The 25152-nt window shown below is 31.3% G+C and overlaps 1 protein-coding gene across 1 annotated transcript in view; it reads right to left on the bottom strand.

The window, feature by feature from the left end:
• LOC129957668 (sodium-dependent proline transporter-like) overlaps positions 1 to 22486 on the bottom strand; it is a 304437-nt gene extending 281951 nt beyond the window's left edge. Inside the window, exon 1 of the mRNA XM_056070116.1 lies at positions 22187 to 22486. Coding sequence (XP_055926091.1) covers positions 22187 to 22228 — 42 coding nt within the window. The 5' untranslated portion in view covers positions 22229 to 22486. The remainder of the gene's footprint in view (positions 1 to 22186) is intronic.
• Positions 22487 to 25152: the final 2666 nt, after the last annotated feature.

Here is a 25152-nt window from a genome sequence, read left to right as displayed (position 1 = left end):
CTTTCAACATTATCTATGGTTTTAAAAATCTCTTTTGGGTGATAAGTCAAATATAGAGATTATTTAAACTTATTTTAGAGATAGTCTCTTTTTTTAAAAATCAAAATACAAAATAATAATACAAGACATCCACCATCCGTTCAAATGTATGTATAGATTCTGGAAATTCTCAAATATAAGCAGTAAACTCGATTAGTGCTGGTTACAACAGTATTAATAGTCATTGTTTACAGTAATAAATCTTGGACTCATCAAATCTTTTCTAGCATTGCATTTTCAGAATCAGGTCATGTTTTCAACCCACAGCTTATGTTTGTAAAAAATATTTTAAACAGGACCTTGAAAATTTAAAATTATAAAAGCATTAATTTACGTGTTTCTGAAGACAACCAACGGGAGTGGTTTCTCCAAAACTTTCTCACAATAAAGGCGGATATTCAGAGGACGCCTTGCATAGCACTGGCGTACAATAGTTTTACAAAATAGAAGCTTTTGGTGTTAATTTAGCATTTTTACTGAATCTATCGTGTGATCCTTGGCAAGTTATTTGGCGATTAATCCATGGTGTAAGATCGTGGAAATTGCATCTGCTGAGAACTGAACCCGCAACGTTAGAGTCCGTAGCCGCGTAACCACTAGACAAAAGTGATCACCCTTATCCGGAGGCTGTTAACTGGCTTATGAAGCTATCACCACAATACTGAAACAGCCGGACAGACAGACTTCCCCCCGAACAGATTCTTCTCAAAATGTGATGAAAATATACAAATTTGGTTTTAAACCTGTATATCAAATTTCATCCGTCTTTATCAAAGCATCTTTGAGCTACCTTTATCACAGACTGACAGACGGACATTGTCCGAAAATCCGTTTTTCGAACTCAGAGAGGTCAGAATATCAAGTTCGAATTTTTTGACGATTACTATACTTTCTCTATACCACGAATATAAGAGAGTAAAATTACAGCACAATAGCATTTTTAAGATGATAATTAGGTAATTAAGAGGTCATTCTATCAGCTTGTAAACTTCTAAAGCAAAGAAAGAGTGAAAATGAGTATTATGCAAATGATACGTACACGAAGGCATAAAAAACGAACAATTTATATGTTCATAAAAATGAGAATGAGACAAAAAAAAAAGTAAATTTTACTCAAATGATCATTTATTCGTTGTAACCACTCCATATCTCGCTACTAAATTCAAGAGGATTCTTTATTAAAGAAAGGTTTGGGCTAATCACAAGGTAGATTGCCTTCAAGTGTGGCTATAATAATAATTTTAGATTTCCGTCTGGCGCCATTGATGGCGAAAGTTAAAAGCTAAATTTCACGTTCTTCTAAAAATAAGGATTGGCTGATTAAGGTGTATTGTTTATAAGTCTCGCCATTTTGGCGCCGATCAAAATTAGCACTTCTACCGTTGCTATCACGAGTTTTTAATATGTTTAATTTCCCTTAATTTCCATCAAAGTAAAAAAGAAATCGTTTGCTTTAAAGTACTTTTTTTTTGTTCTTTACTGTTAAAAGGAAGAAATGAAGAAGTTGAACGACCTGTTTTTCTCGACACATCTTGGTGATGTGATTGTCTAGACGTTTTTACTCAATTTCAACCCTGATTTCAAAAAGGAAAAAAAAAATAATAATAGAGAATGTTTCGAGGTGGAAAGATATTTTAAGACCTTATTCCGAGATTTATTTATTTTAGCGAAAGAATGCGAGACTTGTGAAAGATTGGAAGCGCAGAAAAGTAGAACATTCAGATTATGAGTTGTGGTATTTTTTCTTTAACGTTCTTTCGAATCTACAACGGAGTTTTAAACAAAAAACTAAAACTTAATACCATTTCCTGTCCTTTTTTCCCCAATTCAGTAATTCTTTTTATCGTGAGAATTCAGAATTGGTCATCACTTACATGAATGATTATTAAACCATCGTTAGTTTCCCATTAACTTTTAGTGAATCTGAAGTCATATTTTTACATATAAGTTGTTTACTCTAAACCGAATCGCATCATTGTCATCTGAGCTATATTTTAAACGAAAATATTAAAGTGATTTACCAGAAAATGTTGTTTAGCTCATGCTAATATTGTTGGTGCACTTCATAAAAAATAAATATGCAATTCTATTATATATTGTATTACGTAAAAAAATATTCACCATTAAATGAGGCTAATGATATTTTGAAAAGATTTAAAATATTCTGTATATTACTGGTATTTTCGTCAAGGGCAGTAAAATTCAAATTATTTACTAAATTAAAGTTATTTCTGCTTATATTGCTGTTTTAATAATTAGCATTAATTCCGCTATGGCATGTAGTTTCTGAAATGCGTAAATATGTATGATTGAATCTCTAAAACCGTAAACCTGATTGACCCACGAATATATACCCTCGGTCTTACACTATGCTTCCTCTAAATTGTGTTTGAAATTAGGAAAGAAAAAAGCCTTCATCTCAATATGAGCATATATAAAAGGAGAATAATTGAACTTGCAACAATCCACCCTCAATTCTATTCTCGTTTAGAAGTACCGCATTGGTGAAAGACGGCTTTCCCGTTATACACTTACTTAAAATAGGAAAGGTCTCTCCAAAATTTTCTCGCATACTCTCTAATAAAGGTGTTCCGATTCCCAGCAAAAAATTGTGGATCGTGGATAAGGGAAAGAACGCTTTGAATAGCACCGGAGTACAATAGTTACAAAATATTAACCTTTGGCCTAAATTTGGCATTTTATTCTGAATCTATAGTGCCATGCTTGGCGAGTTATTTGGCGATTATTCCATGGCATGTGGTTTAACAGTATCTGAAAATCTAATTAATGTTTTAGACGTTCCCCCTCCCAACAGATTGAGACCAAAATTTCACACAGAATAACAATTGCAGTCAATAGATACTGCATTCGTGGTCGAAGACTCTCCGTATGTGTAGTGACTGGTGCACGTATAAATCTGTTGTGGTCACAAAATCCTCCTAATCGAAAGTAATATCACTTTACTAGAGTAATTAGATGAGGGATGATAGTTCTCTGATTCACGTCTAAATTACAATTTGTGGATGAGTGAATGAAATGCACGAATGAAGTCCGCCTCGTAAAAAGGGTTGTGACGTGTGTATAGCTAAGTCGTACTCTTGGGACTAGATGGCGCTACTGAAAAACAAGATACGCACACTTGGCTTAAGATTACTGATTTCTTAAGTCAGTGGGCGTGTCTACGACAAGTGCCATTAGAAACAACAATAACAGATAATGTAATCAAACATACCAATTTTGATATATTTAAATCATTCCTCTATTGAGTTATCGCATTGACATGATTTTGAAAGTATAAACCAACAGATGGACAATCCCTTGTTGAATTTGACTCAAAATTTGATTGATGTTTATACTATATATGTTTGTGCTGCATCTATATATTACATTATAGTATATCATTATATACAGGCAGACTTTCTCTCAATGGATTTTGCTCAAACTTCGACAGAAATTTACAAAATTGCTGTAAAGACCGTATGCCAAATTTCATCCGTCTAGCTGAAAACTTTTTGAATAATTTTTGTCACAGATAGAGAGACTAACAGATGTAATGCCAAAAATGTGCTTTTAGAACTCAGGAATGTTTAAAATGTAAACATCGTCAAAATCTCAAGTTAATTTTTTTTTTTTTTTACAATTACAATATTTTCTCCATATATCGTATACTAGAAAGTAAAAATAAGCCAAAGAACATATTTTCGCAGTATAAGTTCGGACTTATTGTTATCTTTTGACTTGAATTATAAATTAATGAATGTTGCCAAGCAATCACAAAGTTCTTATAAAATGTATGTACAATTTTTTTAAATTTATTTAAATGTGTATAATTACCAATAAACTGTACCACTTTTATATCACTAATAAGGATAAAATATTTCTATGCTATAGTGTTAACCCTTTACCCGTATTATGGGACATTATGGGATGAGGATGGTTTTGGGGTACATAAAGTTGTGATGATGGGTCAAATCGTAAAAAAAAAAAAAAAAAAAAAAAAAAAAAAAAAACGAGAAAGATAGTGAAACGCTGTTACAAAAATAGTTCTAAAAGAAAGGAATCAATATATAAAATATTCCATACTGAAGAAAAATACAAGAAAGAACAAAAAAGCGCCCTCTAGCTATTTTCCTTCACTATTTTCCCAGTTCCCTCTACAAAATGATTTACGACGATCGACCATTTATATCCAATACGCTACATATAATTAATGGAAAATAAATACTTATGAATAAAAATATAATAGTAATTTCTAGATATCAACGATTGGTTTCTATTTTCGTAAACAACCGATTTGTTACTTTGTTATAGAAAGTTGACAGATTTATTGCTCAATTAAATTCACAATTGAACCATAAATCTTTTTATATTAATGATTCTTGTAGAGGAATAATTTATTTCATTTATTTATAAACAAAGTAGGAAAAATAAGACAGGCAGTAACCTAGAATCATCTGTTCATTTTCATTTTCTCTGCATGCTTGTGTCATAGTGGCGGATTTATTCATTTTGCGACCCTCGTAAATTCACATTATGAGTCTCTTTTAACTACAGGTCAGTTTAATTTCACATTTCAACCCATTTATAATTTTACGCATTTCTTAAAATTTGAAAATAAATTGACTTGTTATTAAAGCCGAAATCTCTTGATTTGTGCTGTCTGGAACTTCAAAATTCCTGAATGCGCGGCAGCATACTTTAGCAATATAAAATATATTTCAGACAGTACATGATAAATTAAACATCTAATGACCTTTTCTTAGAGTCATCATATTTGAATTTCTTAAACTAAGTAACTTTAAGATTCTTTTTTTCTGACCTTCAAGTTGAGAGGTCGATTGTCTATTACGTGTGTGTAGCTAAGTCGTACTCTTGGGACTAGATGGCGCTACTGAAAAACAAGATACGCACCCTTGGCTTAAAATTTTACAAACAAATTTTACAAAAACAATGATTAATGCAGTAATTGCAGTAAAATAGTAATTGCAAACTATTATCACATATTTTCATGATATATACAAGGATCAAGCAATACTCAGTAACTGACTTCATTTCAACGTTTAAAAATTAGTTGAGATAAGAATTCTAACTTTGATTTTTTCCCAAGATGGTAAATGTAATTTAACGAAAAATATACGATAAATTTTGTTATCGAATAATACAATTCCAACTTCAAAAAACATTTGAACTCTTTCAAAAAAAATTAAAAATGACTGTTTATAAAAAACAAGAGTATCTGGATTAACCCTAAGTGTTAATAGTGAACAAATGTGAATGTTTTACTTTGTTAGAATGAAGCAATTGAACGAAAACCATGTGAATGTGGCGAGATAATTTATCAGTTTTCTAACAATATAACACACTTTTACATTCATGAATTTATGATTAAAAATTCAACAAATATGACGCCACAAAATCCATATTCACTAATCTATTCTAATAATAAATAAATACAGTAAACTCCCGAATATCCGTGGAAATGAATGCGAGATGACGATGGATAATCTTGAAAATGGTTATAAAAGGATAAAAATGAACATGACGTATGTTCTTGGATAATCTATTGATACAATTATAAGCTAATGAATAACAGAGTTTTATATTTATAAGTTTACTGATTTCCTTTTTTATAAAAAAAAATTAGTTAATCGAGCATGTGTGTAAATTATTCTTTTAAAAAAACAGGTATGAAGATGTTTATTCATCTATACTATTTAAGGAACCAATAAAATTTTACTTTTGCCAAGATCTCCTTGTTAAAGTAATGGCGAAAGTAGTGCAATGAACCTAGTGTAAAGGAAGAAAGCAAAATAATAATAACATTTAAAAAAATAAAAATAAAAGTTTAAAAAAACCGTGAGAAAGTGCTCTAAGCTTATATAGTCTTTAAAGGAATTTGCCGACAGAGCATTTTGGCAATGAAATTTTTCCCACAGTACTAAAACGCCGGGACTGCACAACTCTGAAGTTCTAGTAAATCCGTTCGAGTGATTACGTAATTATTTTTAAAACAAAATTACATTTACACGAGAAAATCGTCCGCAAACTTTTGTTTCATTACTTACATAAACATCTGATAACACTTAGTATTTAATTCCATATCAACATCTGAAAATAGATTAATTTTTAATAGAATTTTAATTTTCATCGATCTCCCGAGCTGACGGTTGTTATTGAATAAAATACATTGAATTTGTCTTAGCAATTGAGTATCTGATATAAAAGATTCTTTAGATACTGAAAACGCCTTTAAAGACAACTGTTTATCAAAAACAAGATTATTCGAGTGGTATAAAATATTCGGAAAAAAAAAATTAGGAAATCCGTTCCAGATGAAACAGATTCAAGAAGATCATCTACTTTCGGTACAATCCAAATGTAAAGTACTTTGAATTATAATGCAATAGTTTAGCTGTCGCAAAATTTATGTTTCATCCTACAGTGTTCGAATCATCGCTTTACTTTCTGATTCACCGTTTAAATATTTAGCAATCGACTTTAAACTGTTAACAGTTTGCGCATTATCATTGTAGCGTTGCTCAGCGGCTCAAATAGGCAGATAGCTGCTTAGGGTTGCAGGCTAAGAGTTTTAGCTAGGTCAATTACGATGTTATTAACCAAGTTGCCTAACAAATTTATATAAATTACAAACTACGAGAATTATGAAATAATAAGATAATATAGTTACGGAAAACCCGTCCAGTTACAAGTCCAACAGGCTCAATTACAAATAATGGCGCTTTATTCTATATGAAAGCATGAGTTCACAGTAGCAAAACACAGTCGAAGTTTATACAAAAACAGCATCACCCAAGTAGAATATTGCTATTAAACAACCGCAACTGGAACAAAGCATGTAGAAAGAACTCTCTGGAGATCAACACTCTAAAGAGAGGTTTCACTCAACTACTCTGCACCCGATTCAATTACTCATTTGTGAATCTTGTTTTTATAGAGTCCATAACAGGGTTAAGAAGTTACTAGAAGGATATCGTACCTTCTCTCTTGATCGAGACCTCATTTAACAATCATATTACGTTTCCGAATTTCGTAATTTGAAATACTAGATAAGCGATTCAATTTTTTTTCTAAACGAATCTATGTAAAAGTAAGACAATACCTAACTATTACGAAAAAGAAAAAAAATATTCAAACAAATTTAGGACTTTGCCTACGTCTCAAAATTCGGTGAAAATGATTACATTAATTTGTATTAATTTGATTCACAGGAATTTGTAGTACACATAGCTATTGCCTTATTAGGATGTTGCTTCTCAACGGACGATGCAATAATTTCCTACATTTATAGAATCTTCCCACACTTTTACAAGGAAGTTGTTGCTCTGTAGAGTCTTTTATTTCCTTCTTTCCTGATCAAATCTCCTTCGCAGTCTTTTGCTGTAACAGAGAACGCAGGTTCTTAAATTCATCGGTGGTTTTGGGTTACATTCGAATCAACGTCGTTCCGATTCACCTTTATTCCCATAATCTTGTCCAGAGTCTCATAGATTAAGTCTGTACAAGCACTTACTGGAGTCGTGTTCGACAACGCTATTCGGCCTATTCTTACATATAGACATAAGGAGTCTCTTCAAGCAAGTGTAAGCACAGACTGATACATGCCAATTCCAGCATCTGACGTCGCGGTGTCTCCTCGCCACTCCTTCTGCTAAACATCGCTGGTTAAGCGAGAGGCGTTCGGTAAACTCGGTTTAACTGTAGTTCCAATTTCAGCTTTATTGTATTAAAATGTCCTTAGTTCCATTTCTAATTATCGTAGACATAAAATGGAAATTGTTTTGAGTATCTGAAAGAATAGGTTTTCAGATAAAAAAGAATTCATGTGATTTTCGATCAAAAGCGGGTTTTTAATATAGGCGGATACCTCAATAACAAATCTAGTGCGGAATTTCATTTCATCTGTCTATTTATATTTTAAAGCTATAATATCAATAAGTACTTAAACAAGCTGACTTATTGTAAATGGATTTTGTTCAAAAATCCACAAATTTGCTATAGAGACTACAAACTTTATTTCATCCGCCAAACTCAACATATTTTTGAGTTATTTTGTTCACAGATGGAAAAAATAAATATAATTTTAAAAATGTGTTTTTCAGTCTCAGAAAGATCTAAAATATGAAAATTAGTTTTTAAAATCTGGCCAATGCATTGTTTGACAAGTTCAATACTTTATTTCTGTATATCTCTTGTACTAGAGTGTAATCTATTTTTGCCTTCGGATTTGTTGAAATAAATTTTTTAATATTATACAAAAATACTACAATTTTGTCCTTTGTTATAAGGGAATTACTAAACAAATATACCATTTTAATTAAGCGGGTGTGATCTTCTAGAAATTTTCTTGCTTATTCCCTAATATAAGAGATAATTTTATTGTTGTGAATATAAAAAATATGAACTAAGGATAAGATAGTGAATATTCCGAATACTTAATTCTTTTATATACAGAAATCACGATAGTGAGCGTTTTATGCTTCGTATTATGATGAAACAATTGAATAAGAAATATAAATTTGATGGGGATTTTCATAGAATGAAATTAAAATTAAACTGTTGTGAAAGCGTATGAGCCAGTTAACAACTACGCTGCACGGGCGATTGCTTTTGTATCATGATCATGTTACTGGACTGCGAGCCACAACGTCCCAGGTTCAATCCTCACGCATCTCAATCCAAAACACAAGACATAGGGCTCCGATTTTGGCAACAAAGTTACACACCGAATTTTATTTATGTGTTACGATGTGAGACATCACGTTTAAATGCATGTGACAGACCGACAAACAATCAACTCATTGATGGATTTAGTTCAAAATTTAATGCTGATTTAGACTTGATATGCTAAAAGTGGACTCCACTTTAGGCATCTAGACTTAGACTTAGTATACATATTGGGTGTCTTTGTTTTCAAGGAGAAAATGAATGGAAACAAAATTTGAACGAAGAGCTCCGATTTTGGCAACAAAGTCGCATGCCAATTTCATTTATCAAAAGTTGTTGCGCTTCGAGACATCACGTTTACATGCATAAGATAGATCGACATATTGTTCAAATTTGGTTCAAAATTTGATACTGATTGACAGTTCAGACTCTAAATGTTTGCATCACATTTTTTGCATCTAGACCTTGGATGCATAATTTTGTATTTATCGCACTCACTTACAACCAGACAGAATTCCTATGAATGAATTTCGTTCAAAATTTAAGAGAAACTGCAATATCGGTGCAAAGCCTGCATACCAAATTTCTTCCACCAAGTTCAAGACGTTGTTGAGGTAGCGTGTTAATGGACGGATATAATTCTAAATGTATGTGACTCCGGGAAGTCTGAGGACAAGATCTTTAGATTCATCAAAAATCTCAAAATCGAATGGTTTGGAGAATACGAAGCTTTCTCTTTCTATACTTCATAAACCAGAAAGTAAAAAGAATGCAGTGGTTGTTATAGAAGTAATTAGGTCCATGAACTTCCAGTTTGTTTTGTTTTCCAACCCAACACCATCAGCTGGCAAATTTTAAAAAACATTTTAACACGAGTCAATGTTCTTTTATCAAACGATAAGGGTTCGAATCAAATAAGAATTGACTCACCCAATCGGTAGAGGAGCTGACAACATCGCAACGTCTATCAAAGAGAGGGAGGCATGTTCTGAGCGTTTCTTTGGCGACACTAATCCACTCTTTGCTATTCTTCTTCCCCGTTTTCGACTTCACTGCACACTGGCGACCTATATCTCACCTGAATTTAAATCTCTTGCTGAAACGGCTGATCTAACGGAATGTTTTCATGACTAAAGTTTCCTGTCGGCTTTCTTTTTAATCTCAAAAAAATGCTAGACATTTTTGAAAAATAATTATTACTAACTGCCTTTGGCAACAAGCTAGTTCGATGGGAAGTTTTCTTACGTTTGATTTGAATTGAATCTCATATCCGTTATTTATAATTGAGTCTCATATCAGTCACATCTTTAACAAGACGTTTTGAAAATGAAATTGTGATAGTCAAGTACTATCATTTTAATAGCCTTACACTGGTTCTGTTTATTGTATACGTGAACTTTCCTAATGGAACCGAGTCTTACGGCATAACGATGCCTTAAAAACGTGTTGTTTCTTATGGCACTTAGACAAGCCCGCTGTTATGAAGACAGCGATTTAAGCCGATAGGGGGTTGCGTTTCTTATTTTAGTAGCGCCAACTAGGACCACGAGTACGACTTTGCCACTCACGCAATTTGGATGAAATGAAATTCAAAAGAGACATTTTTCTTAAAAAATTAGTTTGAGGTTCACATTCTCATCCCTCAAACCATATATATATCAAATTTAAAACCTCTATAAAATTGTCCTGCTGAACGCCAACACACACCTACTCAATTATCTATATGCCTTTTCTTAAATTGAAAATGTGTCATTTCTTTGGCCACTTTACAAGGCCGCTCACAAATTGTCAGCGATTTTAAGCCCAATTTGTGGAATAGTTTCTGAGGGCAAAGCCCCTGGGCACCCGAGGGCAGAAGTCTGACTTCTAGCTCATACGAAGATGACACATATATTCGCTAACACAACCATTTTTAACAGGAGGGCACATTCACACAACTCACAGATAGAGCAGTGGGAGAACAACCATGCCTGAACCGGGACTCGAACCCATGACGCCCAGATCAAGGATAAGACGCGCTACCCCTATGCCAGGACGCCGGCTCTTAAAAACGTAAAATCTAATGATGTAGTGAATGAAATAATGCCTTTAAAAATGTTTGACTGTACAGTTAAAGATAATCTATCTTCAAATTGCATGCTGTGTCTTTCACTTTAATAAGATTTCAATATAAACTTCACAGATAACAAGAAAAAAATTTCTCCGAGTCCTCGAGATTAAATACTTGGTGAATCGATATGAAAACGATTTGAATTTCTTTGTAATAATGAAATCGGTTGTTGAAAATTATGCAAAGTTATCAACTACCAGGAAAAGTTTGTGCAGCAACTGAATCTATTCTCTTTGTTTATCGTGTGCAAAATGAACAAAGAGAATGGTTTGAAATCCTCGAAAAAATTCAAAATCGTGATTTTGACAAATTTCCACGGTTCAGAACGCTTGTAATACGAAAAACATATGTTTGGAAATATGTCTCTCTGAGAATATGATAAGTCAAACACGCTTTGAGCTAAATAGGTAAAATTTTGCATATGGATTTTAATCAATTTTTGAATGAAAAATATTAAGAAAAAATTTGATTACCCGAGTATAATTGAATTTGATAGTTAGAAAGCATAAAGAACTACACAGTTAAAAATGGGTGAACTGATTTACCGTCTAAATATAGAAATTCCCATTGAATTTTGAACTAAATTCTTTGAACGTTGATCGACTGTCGGACAAGTACCGTTATATGCACGCAAACGCAATAAATTAAAAACGCAAGAGTTTGAAGACATGAAATTTAAAAAGTGATTTTGTAACACTATGTCAAAAAAAAGTGAGTGTGAGTTTAAAAAGTGAGTTGTAGTTCTATGTCAAATTTTGGTCTCATTCGGTTGGGAAAAATGAAAACTGAAATATATATTCGGTTTTCTGATACTTGTGTGCTAAATGCATGCCAATGGCAAATCAAAAACAAAAGTACCAAAAGTCACAGTGAGAATCACTCCAAGGATCGATAATTTCAACTTTTTTTCGCGATACCATGCATTAAATATACAAATGCCACTTTTTTTATTAATATTCTGAAATATATAGTTCTCACGTGCGAAACTCTAAAAATAAAAATCTGAGTGTTCACAGATTTACCCAATGTACATAATTCTTCTCACAGGGGGACTATAAATAAATCCTTTACAAGAGAGTATGCGCGAAAATTTTAAAGGGATATTCTTGCTAGTTTAAATTTTGAAACGCTGTGAAAATCAGTTTCGAGCTATAATATTTCCGGCAGATATTATTTAAAAACGATAAAAATTACTGGGATGATTTCACTGTCACTCAGTTTACCCTTTATCTATTGTGAACTGTTCTGATGATTGGCACCACCCTGTTGTTCACTCGTGTGGACTGTTCTGATGATTGGCACCACCTTGTTGTTCACCCGTGTGAACTGTTCTGATGATTGGCACCACCTTGTTTTTCACCTGTGTGGACTGTTCTGATGATGGGAATGTGCATCTCAAGACAAAGATGCTCTTTGAATGTATCATATAAAAGAATTATATTTTATCGTGCTTCTGATTATGTTTGCTATATGTCCATCTCTACTAATAACCAATGGGTGAGGTCTCCCCAAAACTTTCTCGCATAGTCTCTAATACACTTGTCATACTAGAGAACGCTTTACGTGGCATGGCAAATATTAGTTACGAAATACTAATTTTTGGCATGGATTTAGCATTTTTACTGAATCCATCGTGTGGTCCTTGGCGAGTTACTTAGCGATTAATCCCTGGCATGCGGTTAATTTAGCATTTTTCTGAATCTATCGTGTGATCTTTGGCGAGTTATTTGGCGATTCATCCCTGGTATGCGGTTAATAATATCCCAAGGTAGAATTTGTGTTTTATATGCGTGTCTTCCAACTGAACGAAATAAAAATGTGACACAAAACTGCACTTGTATCCACAAAAATTTAATATATTTAAGTCATTGCTTTTTTGAGTTATCGAACCTCCATGTTTCTGAAAGTGCAGATCAACCCACAGTTGGCCGGCGTCCTGGCGTAAAGGTAGCGCGTCTTCCCCGTGATCTTGGCGTCTTTGGTTCGAGTCCCGGTGTGGGCATGGGTGTTCTTTCTGTGAGATGTGTGAATGTGCCCTCCTGTAGAAAGGGGTTGTGTAAGCGAATGAGTGAAGCGTGAGTAGCAAAGTCGTACTCTTGGCCCTAGTTGGCGCTACTATAAAAAAAAAAGAGACGTTCCCCCTCCGGCTTAAATCACTGTCTTCGTAACAGCGGGCTTGCCCATGGCAAATGTCATAAGGAACAACAAACAACTCTCAGTTGGATTTGGCACACGGTTTGACAACTGTCTACACTGTAGACGTTAAATATGCGTACTGAATTTTGTCTATCTAGTACTCTTCGTTTTGTAATTATTGCTTTTATATATATTCGAATAGCCGAATAGACAGACTTCCGCTGATAGGTTTTTGCTTAAAATTCGATAGACATCGTCAAATTTGGTGTAAAAACTGTACACCAAATTTCTACCGTTTAGCTTAAAGTGTTTTTGAGTTATCTCTGTCGCAGACAAACGGAAGAACATTTTCTAAAAATGTTCTTTTCGAACTGAGGGAGGTCTAAAATGTGAAGATTCCTCAAAATCTCCAGTTCGAATTTTTGACCTTCTCTATACTACGCATGCAAGAAAGTAAAAAGAAGACACATTTATCGGAAATGCTCCAATCAACTCTATCTGTATATAACATTTCTACAATAATAACTGTCAAAAATCCCGTTCGATTTTTAATCAATAAAAAATGGCTCCAAAATTCACATCCCTCAAGATATATTTCTATCAAATTTGGTAGCTGTAAATCTAATGGTCTGGCATGCAGAACGCCAACACGCACAAACTCATGCGCTCACCCGTTCTTTTTTATTATTAATGGACATAGATATTAAAAATGCCTGAGTGAAATTTTAGTGCGGTATAGGAGTTATGAGAAAGGGCAACTCTTATAGCGATTCGCCGATTCAAAGACAATCAGGTATCAGTATTTTTTTAAACTACTTTTTGCTTTTCGTATATGAAAAATTGAAAGAGAAAATTTCGCGATCGTTAAAAAAAAAATTAAATAATTTTGGCGACTCTCCATATTTTAGATCACTCCAAATTCATAAATCCATTTTGGGTATTATGCCTGTCTGTCTGTTAATGTGTGAACACAATTACTCAAAACAACGAGAGAGGTGGTTGAAACTAGTACGTGGTCTTTAAGGTTACAATAGCAGACGTTAATAGAAATCTTGTCATAAATAAATAAAAACTGTCTGTGTGTCCGACCGTTCGTATAATTACGTTCACATCGCGCACTCTCACCAAGAAAAGGAATTTTAGTCCTGGTTTTCTCACCAGAATTGTTGATCTACATTAAATTTTTTGAACCAAGTCTGATTATACGGTGATTGTCCGTCGGTCTGTTTAGTCTTGTTTATATGAACAGATAACTCAAAAACGTAAGAAGGTAAACAGATGAATTTAAATACGTTATATTTATATAAAAGTTGCGGTTAATGACAAATTTTATACCAAATCTGTCGACAGGCAGTATGCATGTTTTATCCAATCTTGTATGCAGTCGAACCTCGGTTATCTAGCACCTCGCATAACAAGTATTTTGCATAACGAGCAAAACGAAATGGTGAAAAGTGGCTCACACAACAAGCGATGTTTCGCAGAACGCGTGGTGATGAGACATCGTGCCGTCACATGCTGGAATGGTCTGTATTACTCTGTATTGATCGCTTGTTTGAAGAGAAATCTTATATCTATATGGCAAAAGTTTTGGGCGAATAGCGTTGTCGAAGGAGCAAAACGAAACGGTGAAAAGTGGCTCACACAACGAGCGATGTTTCGCAGAACGCGCGGTGAGGAGTGCGCGGGGTGAGACTCTGGGAATTTGATCAAGTACCTATGGAGCCTTAATTGACGAGATTGTGTCTCTGGCTAAGATTATGAGGCTAAAGGTGGATAACAAAAACAACGATGAGTTGGTGGAAGAACATAGCCAAAAATATCAAAGACCTTAATGAATCTGCATTATGTGTCACAGCAGAGGGCTGCGGAGGAAATGATGAAACAGAAGAGGAAGAAATGATGACTCATAAAGCAACAACTTTTCAATTAACTAATATAGATGCTGAAATTGTGGGAAATTGTTGCTTCTTGCATTGACAAGCACGTTCTAATAAGATAGAAGCTATGCGCACTACAAATTCATTTAACTGTAATGATTTGTCTGACTTTTGCCAAATTTTGAAATATAATCAAAGACAAATGTCTTTATATAGTTTTCTTGTAAGAAAGCATTCATTATAAATAATAAAGTACATTATAATAACTTCGTTTGCGTATTTTTTTGGAAAGGTAAGCATTGTCCTATTTTTTTCTACGGAAAAAAAATTGCTTCTATTAACGAGTATTTTGCATTAAGCATAAGATTCGAAAACGAATTATGATCCTTAAGCAGGTTCCACTGTACTAGTGGGTTCTCCCTTCGACTTTCTCTTATACTTAGACATTCAACGTCTTCTTTTAGGTACTCTTCTATCCTCATTTCCATCCCTTGAATGTATAATAGAGTTATAATAAGGCAGGCAATAGAAGCGGCAAACCTCGACAGTTACTGCAGTCCGTAATCTCGAATGCAGCCTTCTCCGATTTAAAGATATAACGATGATATATAATGCGTTTTGTGCTTCATTGTACGATGAAGAAAACTGACATATATTTTGGATGTCGCCTTTTCAGTCGATTAGATAAAAACTTCGACTCAGATCTATAATTTTGGCCATAAAACAGCATAATTTATTTCGCTTATCTACGTCATTGTGTCTCTGAGTAACCGCGTTCACATATATGCAAATATGCAACCCAACAAATAACTTCCTATTGGATATATTTGCCCTAAAAGTTAATAGCGGTCGACAATTTTGAAGATGAAACTGTACAACAAATTTCCTTCATATAACTCTTTTACATTTCTGAACTGTCCTATTCTTATGTAAACGGACACACAGAGAGACAGACTTTGCTTCGGTAGGTTTCAACAAAATTTTGATAGATATTTACAAATTTGATATTAAGACGACAAACCAAATTTCATCGCTCAATTGAGGCCGTTTTTAAATTGTCGTGTTCAGGTTTCATTCGTGTAATTCTTTCTTTGTGCTATCACAGAAATAAAGAAACGAAATTTCATAATAATAATAATAATAAAATGGCTTTATTTCTTCAAATGAATGCATTAATAGTTCTTCGGATTCAGGGTGGTCTAAATTATAAAGATTTATCAAAATATCAAGGACGATTTCGTTGTATACTTCATTTACAAGAACGTAAGCCAGCATGAGTGTTTTCCCAAAACTTTCTCGCACACTCTCAATTAAAGGTGTTATCCCCACCCCTGAAGAAAAAAGAATGCGGACTTAGCGTAACATCAGGGACCATCTTGCACGGAATTGGCGTTCAACAGTTACGAAATATTAACCTTTGGCGTGAATTTAGCATTTTTACTGAATCTATCGAGTCATCTTCGCCAAGTTTAATATATGGAATGTAAAAAATAATATCCAAAAATTAAATTTGTGTTTTAAACACGTTTTCCCCAACCGATTGTAACAAAATTTGATACAAAATCACAAATGTAGTCGCGAAATGCCATAACAAATTCGAAATATTTAAATCATTGCGTCCTTGTGGTTATTGAAGTTATATGTTTCTGAAAGTACAGCCCAACAGACGATCAACTCCTTGTTGGATTTGGCTCACAATTTGAAAGATTTTAACACTACAGATATTAAATCTGTGTACCGAATTTTATCCATCTAGCTCTCTTCATTTTGTATTTATCGTGTTCAGTTCTATTCAAATAGTCGGACAGACACACTTTCTCCAAAGTGATTTTACATGCAAGTTGATAGAAATCTACAAATTTGATATAATGATCATTTACCAAATTTCAACCACCTAGTTCAGTGAGATTCTTAGTTATATTTTATCATAGACATACAGACATATTCCAAAAATGCGTTTTTAAAAAAATCAGGGTAGTCTAAAGAATGGAGAGCATGTTAGTCTATGTATGCCGAATGTTGTATTCTGAGTCAAATATTCTGAAGTTGGTCTGGTACTAATATTTCGGGAAAAGAGATATCAGTTCATGCGCAGTTTGATCATAATTCAAATTTACGAAAGTTTTAGCTTCTAAATTATTAAACTAAATAAATACTTAATGAAACTAAAATTAAATATTCCGAAAAAAATAATTGATTTTTTTCTTAAAATTTTGTATTGAATTATTAATTAAAATTCTATTGAGCATTTAAATTTTATTCGAAACAAGTATTTAAACTGGTATTCAAACTTTTTGCCATAATAAGTTTTGCTTATAATGCTAATAACCAACAAGTTTATACAGTTACACAATATTTTGGTTTACAGAAAAGGATTACGGCGAACAAAAACGGTCGATATTTTGTCTGGCAATAATATCCGAAAAAATTTATTTCAATTTTATTATTCATTTGGGTTTTTTTTAAAAATAATTAGTTAAAAATTTACTAATGTACTATTAGAAAGGTGTAGAACATACTGAATTGTGTAAGAAAAAATTTTATAAGTTGTTATTCTTCAAAACAATGTAATGATATTGCACCAATGCAGTCATATTTTTTTGCATTATTTACTTCTGTGTTTATAACATTGGTAAATGCCAAAATAAAAATTATTACATAAATAAATATTTGTTCATATCTATACTTATAATAAAGCTCAATGTGTGTGTGTGTGTTGGCGCTCTACAGACCAGACCATTCAACCTACAGCTACCAAATTTGGCACGTCTATACCTTGGAGGCCCGGAATGTGCACCTGGGGGTTATTTTTTCGAATTTTTAATTAGAATTTTATTTATTTAAAAATTAAGCGAAATTTTGGAGTGTTTCTGCTATAACTTCCGAAAATATTACTGCACAAAAAGGATTTTTACATGAAGTTAAAGATCAAAAATTTATCTTTTAAATGATACCAATGTTTTAACCTTAAAATTAAATTTCTATTTTCAATGAATTTTTAAATAAATATTTTAACTATATTTTTCAAAAAATTTTTTCGTACAAAATAAAAATAAAATTTAAGCTGCACGAGCACGTTTCGCATTCATGGGGAAAATTAGCTTTTTTCAAAGTGTTGCCATCACATTGATTAAAGCTCCAACTAAAAATAAATTAAATCTTTTTGGAAACGAAATCTGCAAAAATATAATTTTCGGCACGTGTCTGTAGGAAATGAAACAAATATGAAATATAATTTTTTCTAAAAAATAAATTCAAGAAAAATTATTTTATGATCTTTTACACTCTCTATATTATTAATCCAATGAATCAGTTTTATTTTAAGGCAAGTTTTGTTTAATATGAACAGGATATCCATTCAAATCAGGGCCACACAGCTAATTTGTAAGCCTTTAGTAAGACACAGATCTGCTAAAATGGTCTAAATGGAAAATGATTATATTTTATGTAACTTGATTCAATAAATGCTCTAATAAATAACGAATTTTTGATTTTACATAAAGCTTCTGCTGTGGAAATCACGAATAACAAAATGCTCTTGAAACACTAATATTTTAAATAAAAAGAGTCCAATCAACTAAACCAATCACTTAAACTGACTGATTTATGAAAATTTGAATATCACTATTCAATAAAAAAAGGATAATTTTAGATTTTCCATCCATCGTTTCAAAGAAAATATGCCAATCAGCACACAGGTTTCTCAAGATTAATTCGCCTAAGATTATGAAAATGTTTGAGTTTTTCTAAATTTTTAATATTCAAAACTTCATAAATAAGTCTTAGTTGATGGTGGAAAATAGAAACATTCATTCATTTATTTAAAATTTGTTGTGTCCAGAATATTTCTCAGAATATGAAACCTTACTGCATTAAATTTAGACTTCATAATTTTTGAAATATATTTATAGGCCGGAACAAAATACTATTATTGATTTCATTACAATCCTTTTGAAAGCAAAACTAAAAAGTGAATTTTATGCTAATCTGAGAAATTTTTGTTGAATTATTGTTTGAGATATTACATAAATTATGAAAAATATTTTGTAGTTCACATAAGACTTAAATATCGAGCGATTCTGTTTGCAATACTCATATCCAATAATAATAATAATAAATAAATAACAATAAAGATGATAAATAAAATAAAACGCTTGGTTTTATTAAAAAATATTTTTATATTAATTGCAATTTCATCATTTCCACTTTAAATTAAAGTTGAGGTTTCACCGGAAATGACAACAAATTAGCAAAATATATATAGTAAATTGAACGACAAAATAACAACAATATAAGTTTGGTATGACTATCAAAATTTGAAGATTAAAAATATTTTGTTTCAGAATCTATTAAGAGACCAGTTACTTAAAATATTTCATTGAAAATTGTAGCTAGCGGTAATACCGGCGAACCGGCTGGTCGCCATAGGCGGCTAGTTTTGTATAAAGTAAAAATATGTTGCATAATTTAAAAATTTATATATAAACAAATGTTTACTAATAATGGCAAACGCACAATTTTAAAATTCAAATGACCAAAATAGTTATTGGACAGAAAAATACTTTCAAAAAGGAAAACTAACCAAAAATTTCTGTCATAATCAATTAAGTTATATTAACAGTAAAATATTTAAATGATAATCGCCAATTCTTTTATTAAAATATTTACAAAGATTTAGCTAGCCTTCTACAATATTTCCTGAAAAAAATTTTTAACAAAAAATGAATTGAGCATTAAATATTTTTTTATAATTTGAATTATTGAAAGAATGGTATTTACAAATAATTAGATTGTAAAATTGTTTTTTTATAATTTGAATTATTGAAAGAATGGTATTTACAAATAATTAGATTGTAAAATTGTTTTTTTATAACAAAAAAGAAAATAAGACACATAAAACTAACAAATAAATCAAAATAAGTTTGTTACTATTAAAATTCATTAAAACATAAGCAATATGTTGTGAATTAAGTTTCATTAAATTAGCTTTCATCAGCCGGCACAATGTATTTATGCTCGAATTGTTTGAAGATGAAAATTAAATAAAAATGAGAGACTATATTTTAAATCAATTTTTTAAGTATAATTCTGCAAGTATTGAATAATTAGTTTCGCATAAACGTTCATGAGTTGTGAAATCGGATTTAATCAATTTTCCTTAATTAATATATAAGCCAACTAAAAAAAAATTAAGCAGATTTTTGAAATTTGTAAATCTAGAACTGCATAATAAAACCATTATCGTTCTGCATTTATATTTTAGTCTTTAAGGTTTCTCTGCGGTTTACAACATTCTTTACTGGACTCCTTTAATTTTTAGATCATTTTTAACAATATACGACATTTCCAATAACGCCATTTCTTGCCATTTCTAACATTATTCTTCCACTCTTGAAGCGCTTGAAAGGGTTAATATTCTATACAATTTCCGGTACTTATTTTTATATAAAATAGTGCAAATTAATAAATTAAGAATAAAAGTTGATAATCATAATAATTAATAATTTTAATAATAATAATAATTTTAATTTTTACAACATTTTAAATTACGAATAAATTACAAATAAAAGTTAATGATCATAATAATTAATAATTTTAATAATAACAATAATTTTAACTAATTCATTAATAATTTTAATAATAATAATAATTTTTATTTTTAGAACATTTTTAACAATATACGTCATTTCCAATAACGCCATTTCTTGCTATTTCTAACATTATTCTTCCGATTTCTTGAAGCGCGTGAAAGGGTTAATATTCTATACAATTTCCGGTACTTATTTTTATATAAAATAGTGCAAACTAATAAATTACGAATAAAAGTTAATAATCAAAAAGGTATAGAGAATCACAATTATTCTCAAATATTAAATTCGTCACAAATTTTCATTCAAAGTATCATTTAATAAATAATGATTTCATGATACTCATCATTTAATCCTTTTATGTTTTGGAAATATTTTACTGATGCAAATACATCATGCGGAACGAATGCGCGCGGAATTTATGATAAGAATGCAGAGGAAGAATCAATTTATTCGGCAGAAAATGTTATTTATAGATATATTTTTCGCTAAATATGATTGATAGTGAAAGTTATTGAAAGTAATAGATATATCATAACATAAAGTGCCACAAAAACTTTCAACAGAAAATTAGCATTTTGATGGTATTCATTACGATTATTATTATGAAATAGCATTATTATTATGAAAACAGAAACAGTTTAACTCTCTGGCATTGTATCTTTTTTAAATTACTATTTAGATGCAATGTTTGCAAATAAGTTTAAATATTGAGCAATATATTGAAAAATATTCACTTTGAATACAAAGTGTTCTAAAACTATATTTTATACGATAATAATATGATATAATAAAAATCTGTAAGCATAAAGATAAAACACTCTAAACTGCGAAAATTGCGGGATGCAATAGAAAATATTTGATTGCCAACACGCGGAAATCGCAGCTGGAGGGTTAAAAGTGACAAGATTAACACTGGAAACTATATTCCAAAAATGCGTATTTTTTCATTCATAATTTTTGTCTATGTTAAAATATTTATATGTAATACTTGGTTATTGAACACACTGAAATACTTTAAATAACAAAAAATTAAACACTTAATTCCATGAAGATATATCCAAAGTTCTAGAAGAAAAATTGAATTAAAAAAAACACATTTAAAATTAAAACATTTCTGATAAATAAAAACATATTGCTATATGTTCTGATAAATAAACATATTGCTATATATTCTTCAGAATCACTTCTGAAGAACATCTTGAATAGAATACAAGTAATTTATTTATTAAAATTCTCTTTATTTCATAAAAGCAGCATCTAAGACATTTCCAATCAATGTTTCTTTAATATAAGTGTTACAGATAACTTTTATCCTATATTCGTTTTCAAGTCAATTTTCTTCAAATTCAGGACATGTAATATATTTTACACATAAAATTTTTTTGAAAAGTCTTTTCCGTATTAAAATACATGAGAGATTCTTTTTAATTATCAACAATTTCTTAATTAAGATTTTTTTTTTTTTTTGTAAAAAAATTGAACATTATTTTTGAACGAACAATCTTGAGGGAAGTCAGTCTGAAAGATCAGCAAATGATAAAATCCCTCATTAATCTCCTAAAATTCCAGTAAGAGAAAAAAATCATTATTCTGCTTCTGTTTAAAATAAATTTGTTTAAGATGCACCTCTTTGTTTTAAATTAATTTATTAAGTATTCTTTTTAAGATTATCAAAAATATAATTATCATTTTTCCAATAAATTTTTCATAAAAAAATTGAAAAAAGCACCAAATAGTTTACTTACAACAGTAAGAAAATGTCTTTTTCTTGACATGCTAATATCCATTAGAAGACTTTTCGAATATAATGGGAAAGTTCACAAATAAGTTCGAAAATAATCACACAAAAAATTTTTTCCTCCGTCGCGCTACTTTCGCGGCTTAACTATAAGCGCATCAGGCGATAAAATCCATCATCTCACGGACGTTCCAATGGGGAAAAAAATATAGACCAAACGATTTTTAAATTATATTGTGTCTGAAGAAGTCGCAACTCGATTTCTGCGAGCAGAGCTGATGCAGCTAAACTCAAAGGCTTCCAGTACGTGTTTTGTTTGGATACTAACTGCGCACTGCTTGGAAAGTCTCTTCGAAAACCTATTTACGAGTCACAAAAAATAGAGAAGAAAAATCGAGGTCTGTTTTTACCTCGCCGCCGGTTATTTTGTTTCTATAACGCGATATGAATATAAACCGTTTTATGTTTCCTCTGTATATATAAAGAAGCAAAAGAAAAACCTCTAAGTTAATTTCATGAGCCGACGAGACTAATCAAAAACTGCCGTCATAGAATTAATATTCTATTTTGAGAATTTTTATCTCGCATTTCGCCTAGTGGGTCGTCCGTTTACTAGCTATTAACTGGGATGAAATTAAGACGCTTAATTTTCCCTTTTTGAAAGCTGCTTCCTTGAATTTAATTTATGGGCATTTAGTAACTATAATTCAAATCCGATTGTGTTTGTCGACATGATTAATGTATTATTAATTAAAAACTGATCATATTTGTTATGCATTTAGTCCAATCGAAAAATAATGATCAGTTTTAAAAACATCCAATGATAAATAAAACTACTGTAACTCAATATTTTAATGTTGTAAAAATATTTACCGCCATTTAAGTGTTTATAGTTTCAACATCATTAATAAGTGTTTTCTATTTTTTTGAGTAAAGTAAATAGTATTGAACCTTTTCTTTGAATCTTAGATTTTCATTAAAAATAATTTCTGTGTAACACTTTTTACAATCGCTGAATGCAAACTGCAGTGGAATTTCCATGTATTTAACTTTCATGCAACAAAAATCTCTTTATATTGATTCTTTTCAAGAATCTTGGATTTTCATTAAAAAGCAGTTTCTGGATATTGAACAAAATTCCAAAATATAGAAACAAAATTTGTATATCTGTTGCAATCAAAAAGAGATAATTGCTTTTGTGCTAAAGTGATAAACCGATAATTCCTATGAAAAAACTGTTCTATCGATTCTATGTGCTATACAGTCCACGAAAAAAGTATAAGGACAACATGTAATTGCATGAAAATATGCTTTGTTTCCATTTCACCGAAATGAACTTTTTATATTTCTTACTTCTGCTGCATAATTTTGGAATAACATACCACATAAAAAACATAATTTAGCTTCAAAATATTGATTTTACAAAATTTAACATTAAAGGAAATACGGAAAAAATTATAAGGGCATGTTGTAAAATACTTAAAAAAATGTTTCAATAATCAAGAAAACTACCTTTTTTCAATAACTTGAATAAGCCGAGAGGTCATAGATCCTGAAAGATCTTTTAAAATGTCCACAGATATTTTTTCCCAAGCGTCTTTGATAGCGACGACAAGATCTTGTGTACATTGATACTGTGTGCCGTTTTCATAAACTTCTCGGGCTAGAAGTCCCCATAAGTTTTCGATTGGATTAAGATCGGGACTTCTCGCCGGCCAATCAAGTAAATTTACAGAATTAGCTTCAAACCAGAGTTTTGCACTCGTAGAAACGTGTATCGAAGCATTATCCTGCTGAAAAATATAGTCCCCTGAAGTAATTAGTGGCGCTTCAGGTAACAAACTTTCTCCTAACATATCAACATACCTGTCCGAATTCATTTTACGGTTGATAAATACAATTGAAGTGGTTCCATTTGCCGCAAAAGCGCCCCATATCATAACCAAGCCACCACCATATTGACGCCTGGAAAACACTTCCTTGGTCTTTCGCAGATCATACCAAAAACAACGAAAACCATCAGGTCCATCAGGATTGAACTTTTTTTCTTCCGAAAAAATTACATCAGCCCACTTTTGACCAAGAGAAATGCATTTTTTGGCAAAGTAAACTCTTCTTTTCTTATGATGATTTGTAAAAAGGGGGCGTGACACTAATTTTTCATAAGAAACTTGAAGATGTTTACTCAAAACATTTTGAACAGTCCTTGTTGAGCATGGTAAACTCAAATTTTGTCTAACTTCATTTGCGGTTTCTCTTTTCTCGCAAGCTCTCCTTGCAATCATTCTTTTTTGTCGACGAGTGAGAATTTCTGGTCTCCCAGTTCGCTTTTTCATACCATACATGCCAGGATTTTTTAGAAAATTATAAACCACCGTTTTAGATCTCTTGATTCTTTTTGAAATTTCCCATCCACTTAATCCACATTCTCGAAAAGCAACAATTTTTCCTTTTTCAGAGTCAGAAAGTTGAGTTCCTTTGGGCATCGTTTAAAAATTCACACTGAAAGTCGCAAAGTGGGAAATTCTTTTCGCAAATGAATCTTGTAACTCAAAACTGTCATTTTATGCTTTCAAATATGCAAATTTTTAAATAATTACTGGAGAAAAAGCAATGTCCTTATTCTTTTTTCCGTTTTCATTTAGGTTTAAAAATCAAAATTTAAATTTTAGCAGATTTAAAATTGAAAATTTTAATTACTTTACGCATAAAATATTTTAATTTTACTTCTATTTTTGCTGCAAAAATTTGCATACGATTCTGTAAACAAGGCTTCTAGATTTGGCGATTTTTCGCGATTTCTTATAATTTTTTCGGGCACTGTAGAAATTCTTCAAAAACCGCAATTCATCAAAAAAACAATAAACAACTGCCAATTAGTCATACACATATTTTTAACTTTAATTATTCTATCGTAATAAGAAGAAATATAAATTAAGTAAGAAAAATTGTTCTATCGATTCGATTAATGCT

This window comes from Argiope bruennichi, chromosome 11 (genome assembly GCF_947563725.1).
Source record: "Argiope bruennichi chromosome 11, qqArgBrue1.1, whole genome shotgun sequence".
NCBI lineage: Eukaryota > Metazoa > Arthropoda > Arachnida > Araneae > Araneidae > Argiope > Argiope bruennichi.
The sequence above is the reverse complement of the archived record's forward strand: the minus strand, read 5'-3'. Positions and strand labels throughout refer to the sequence as shown.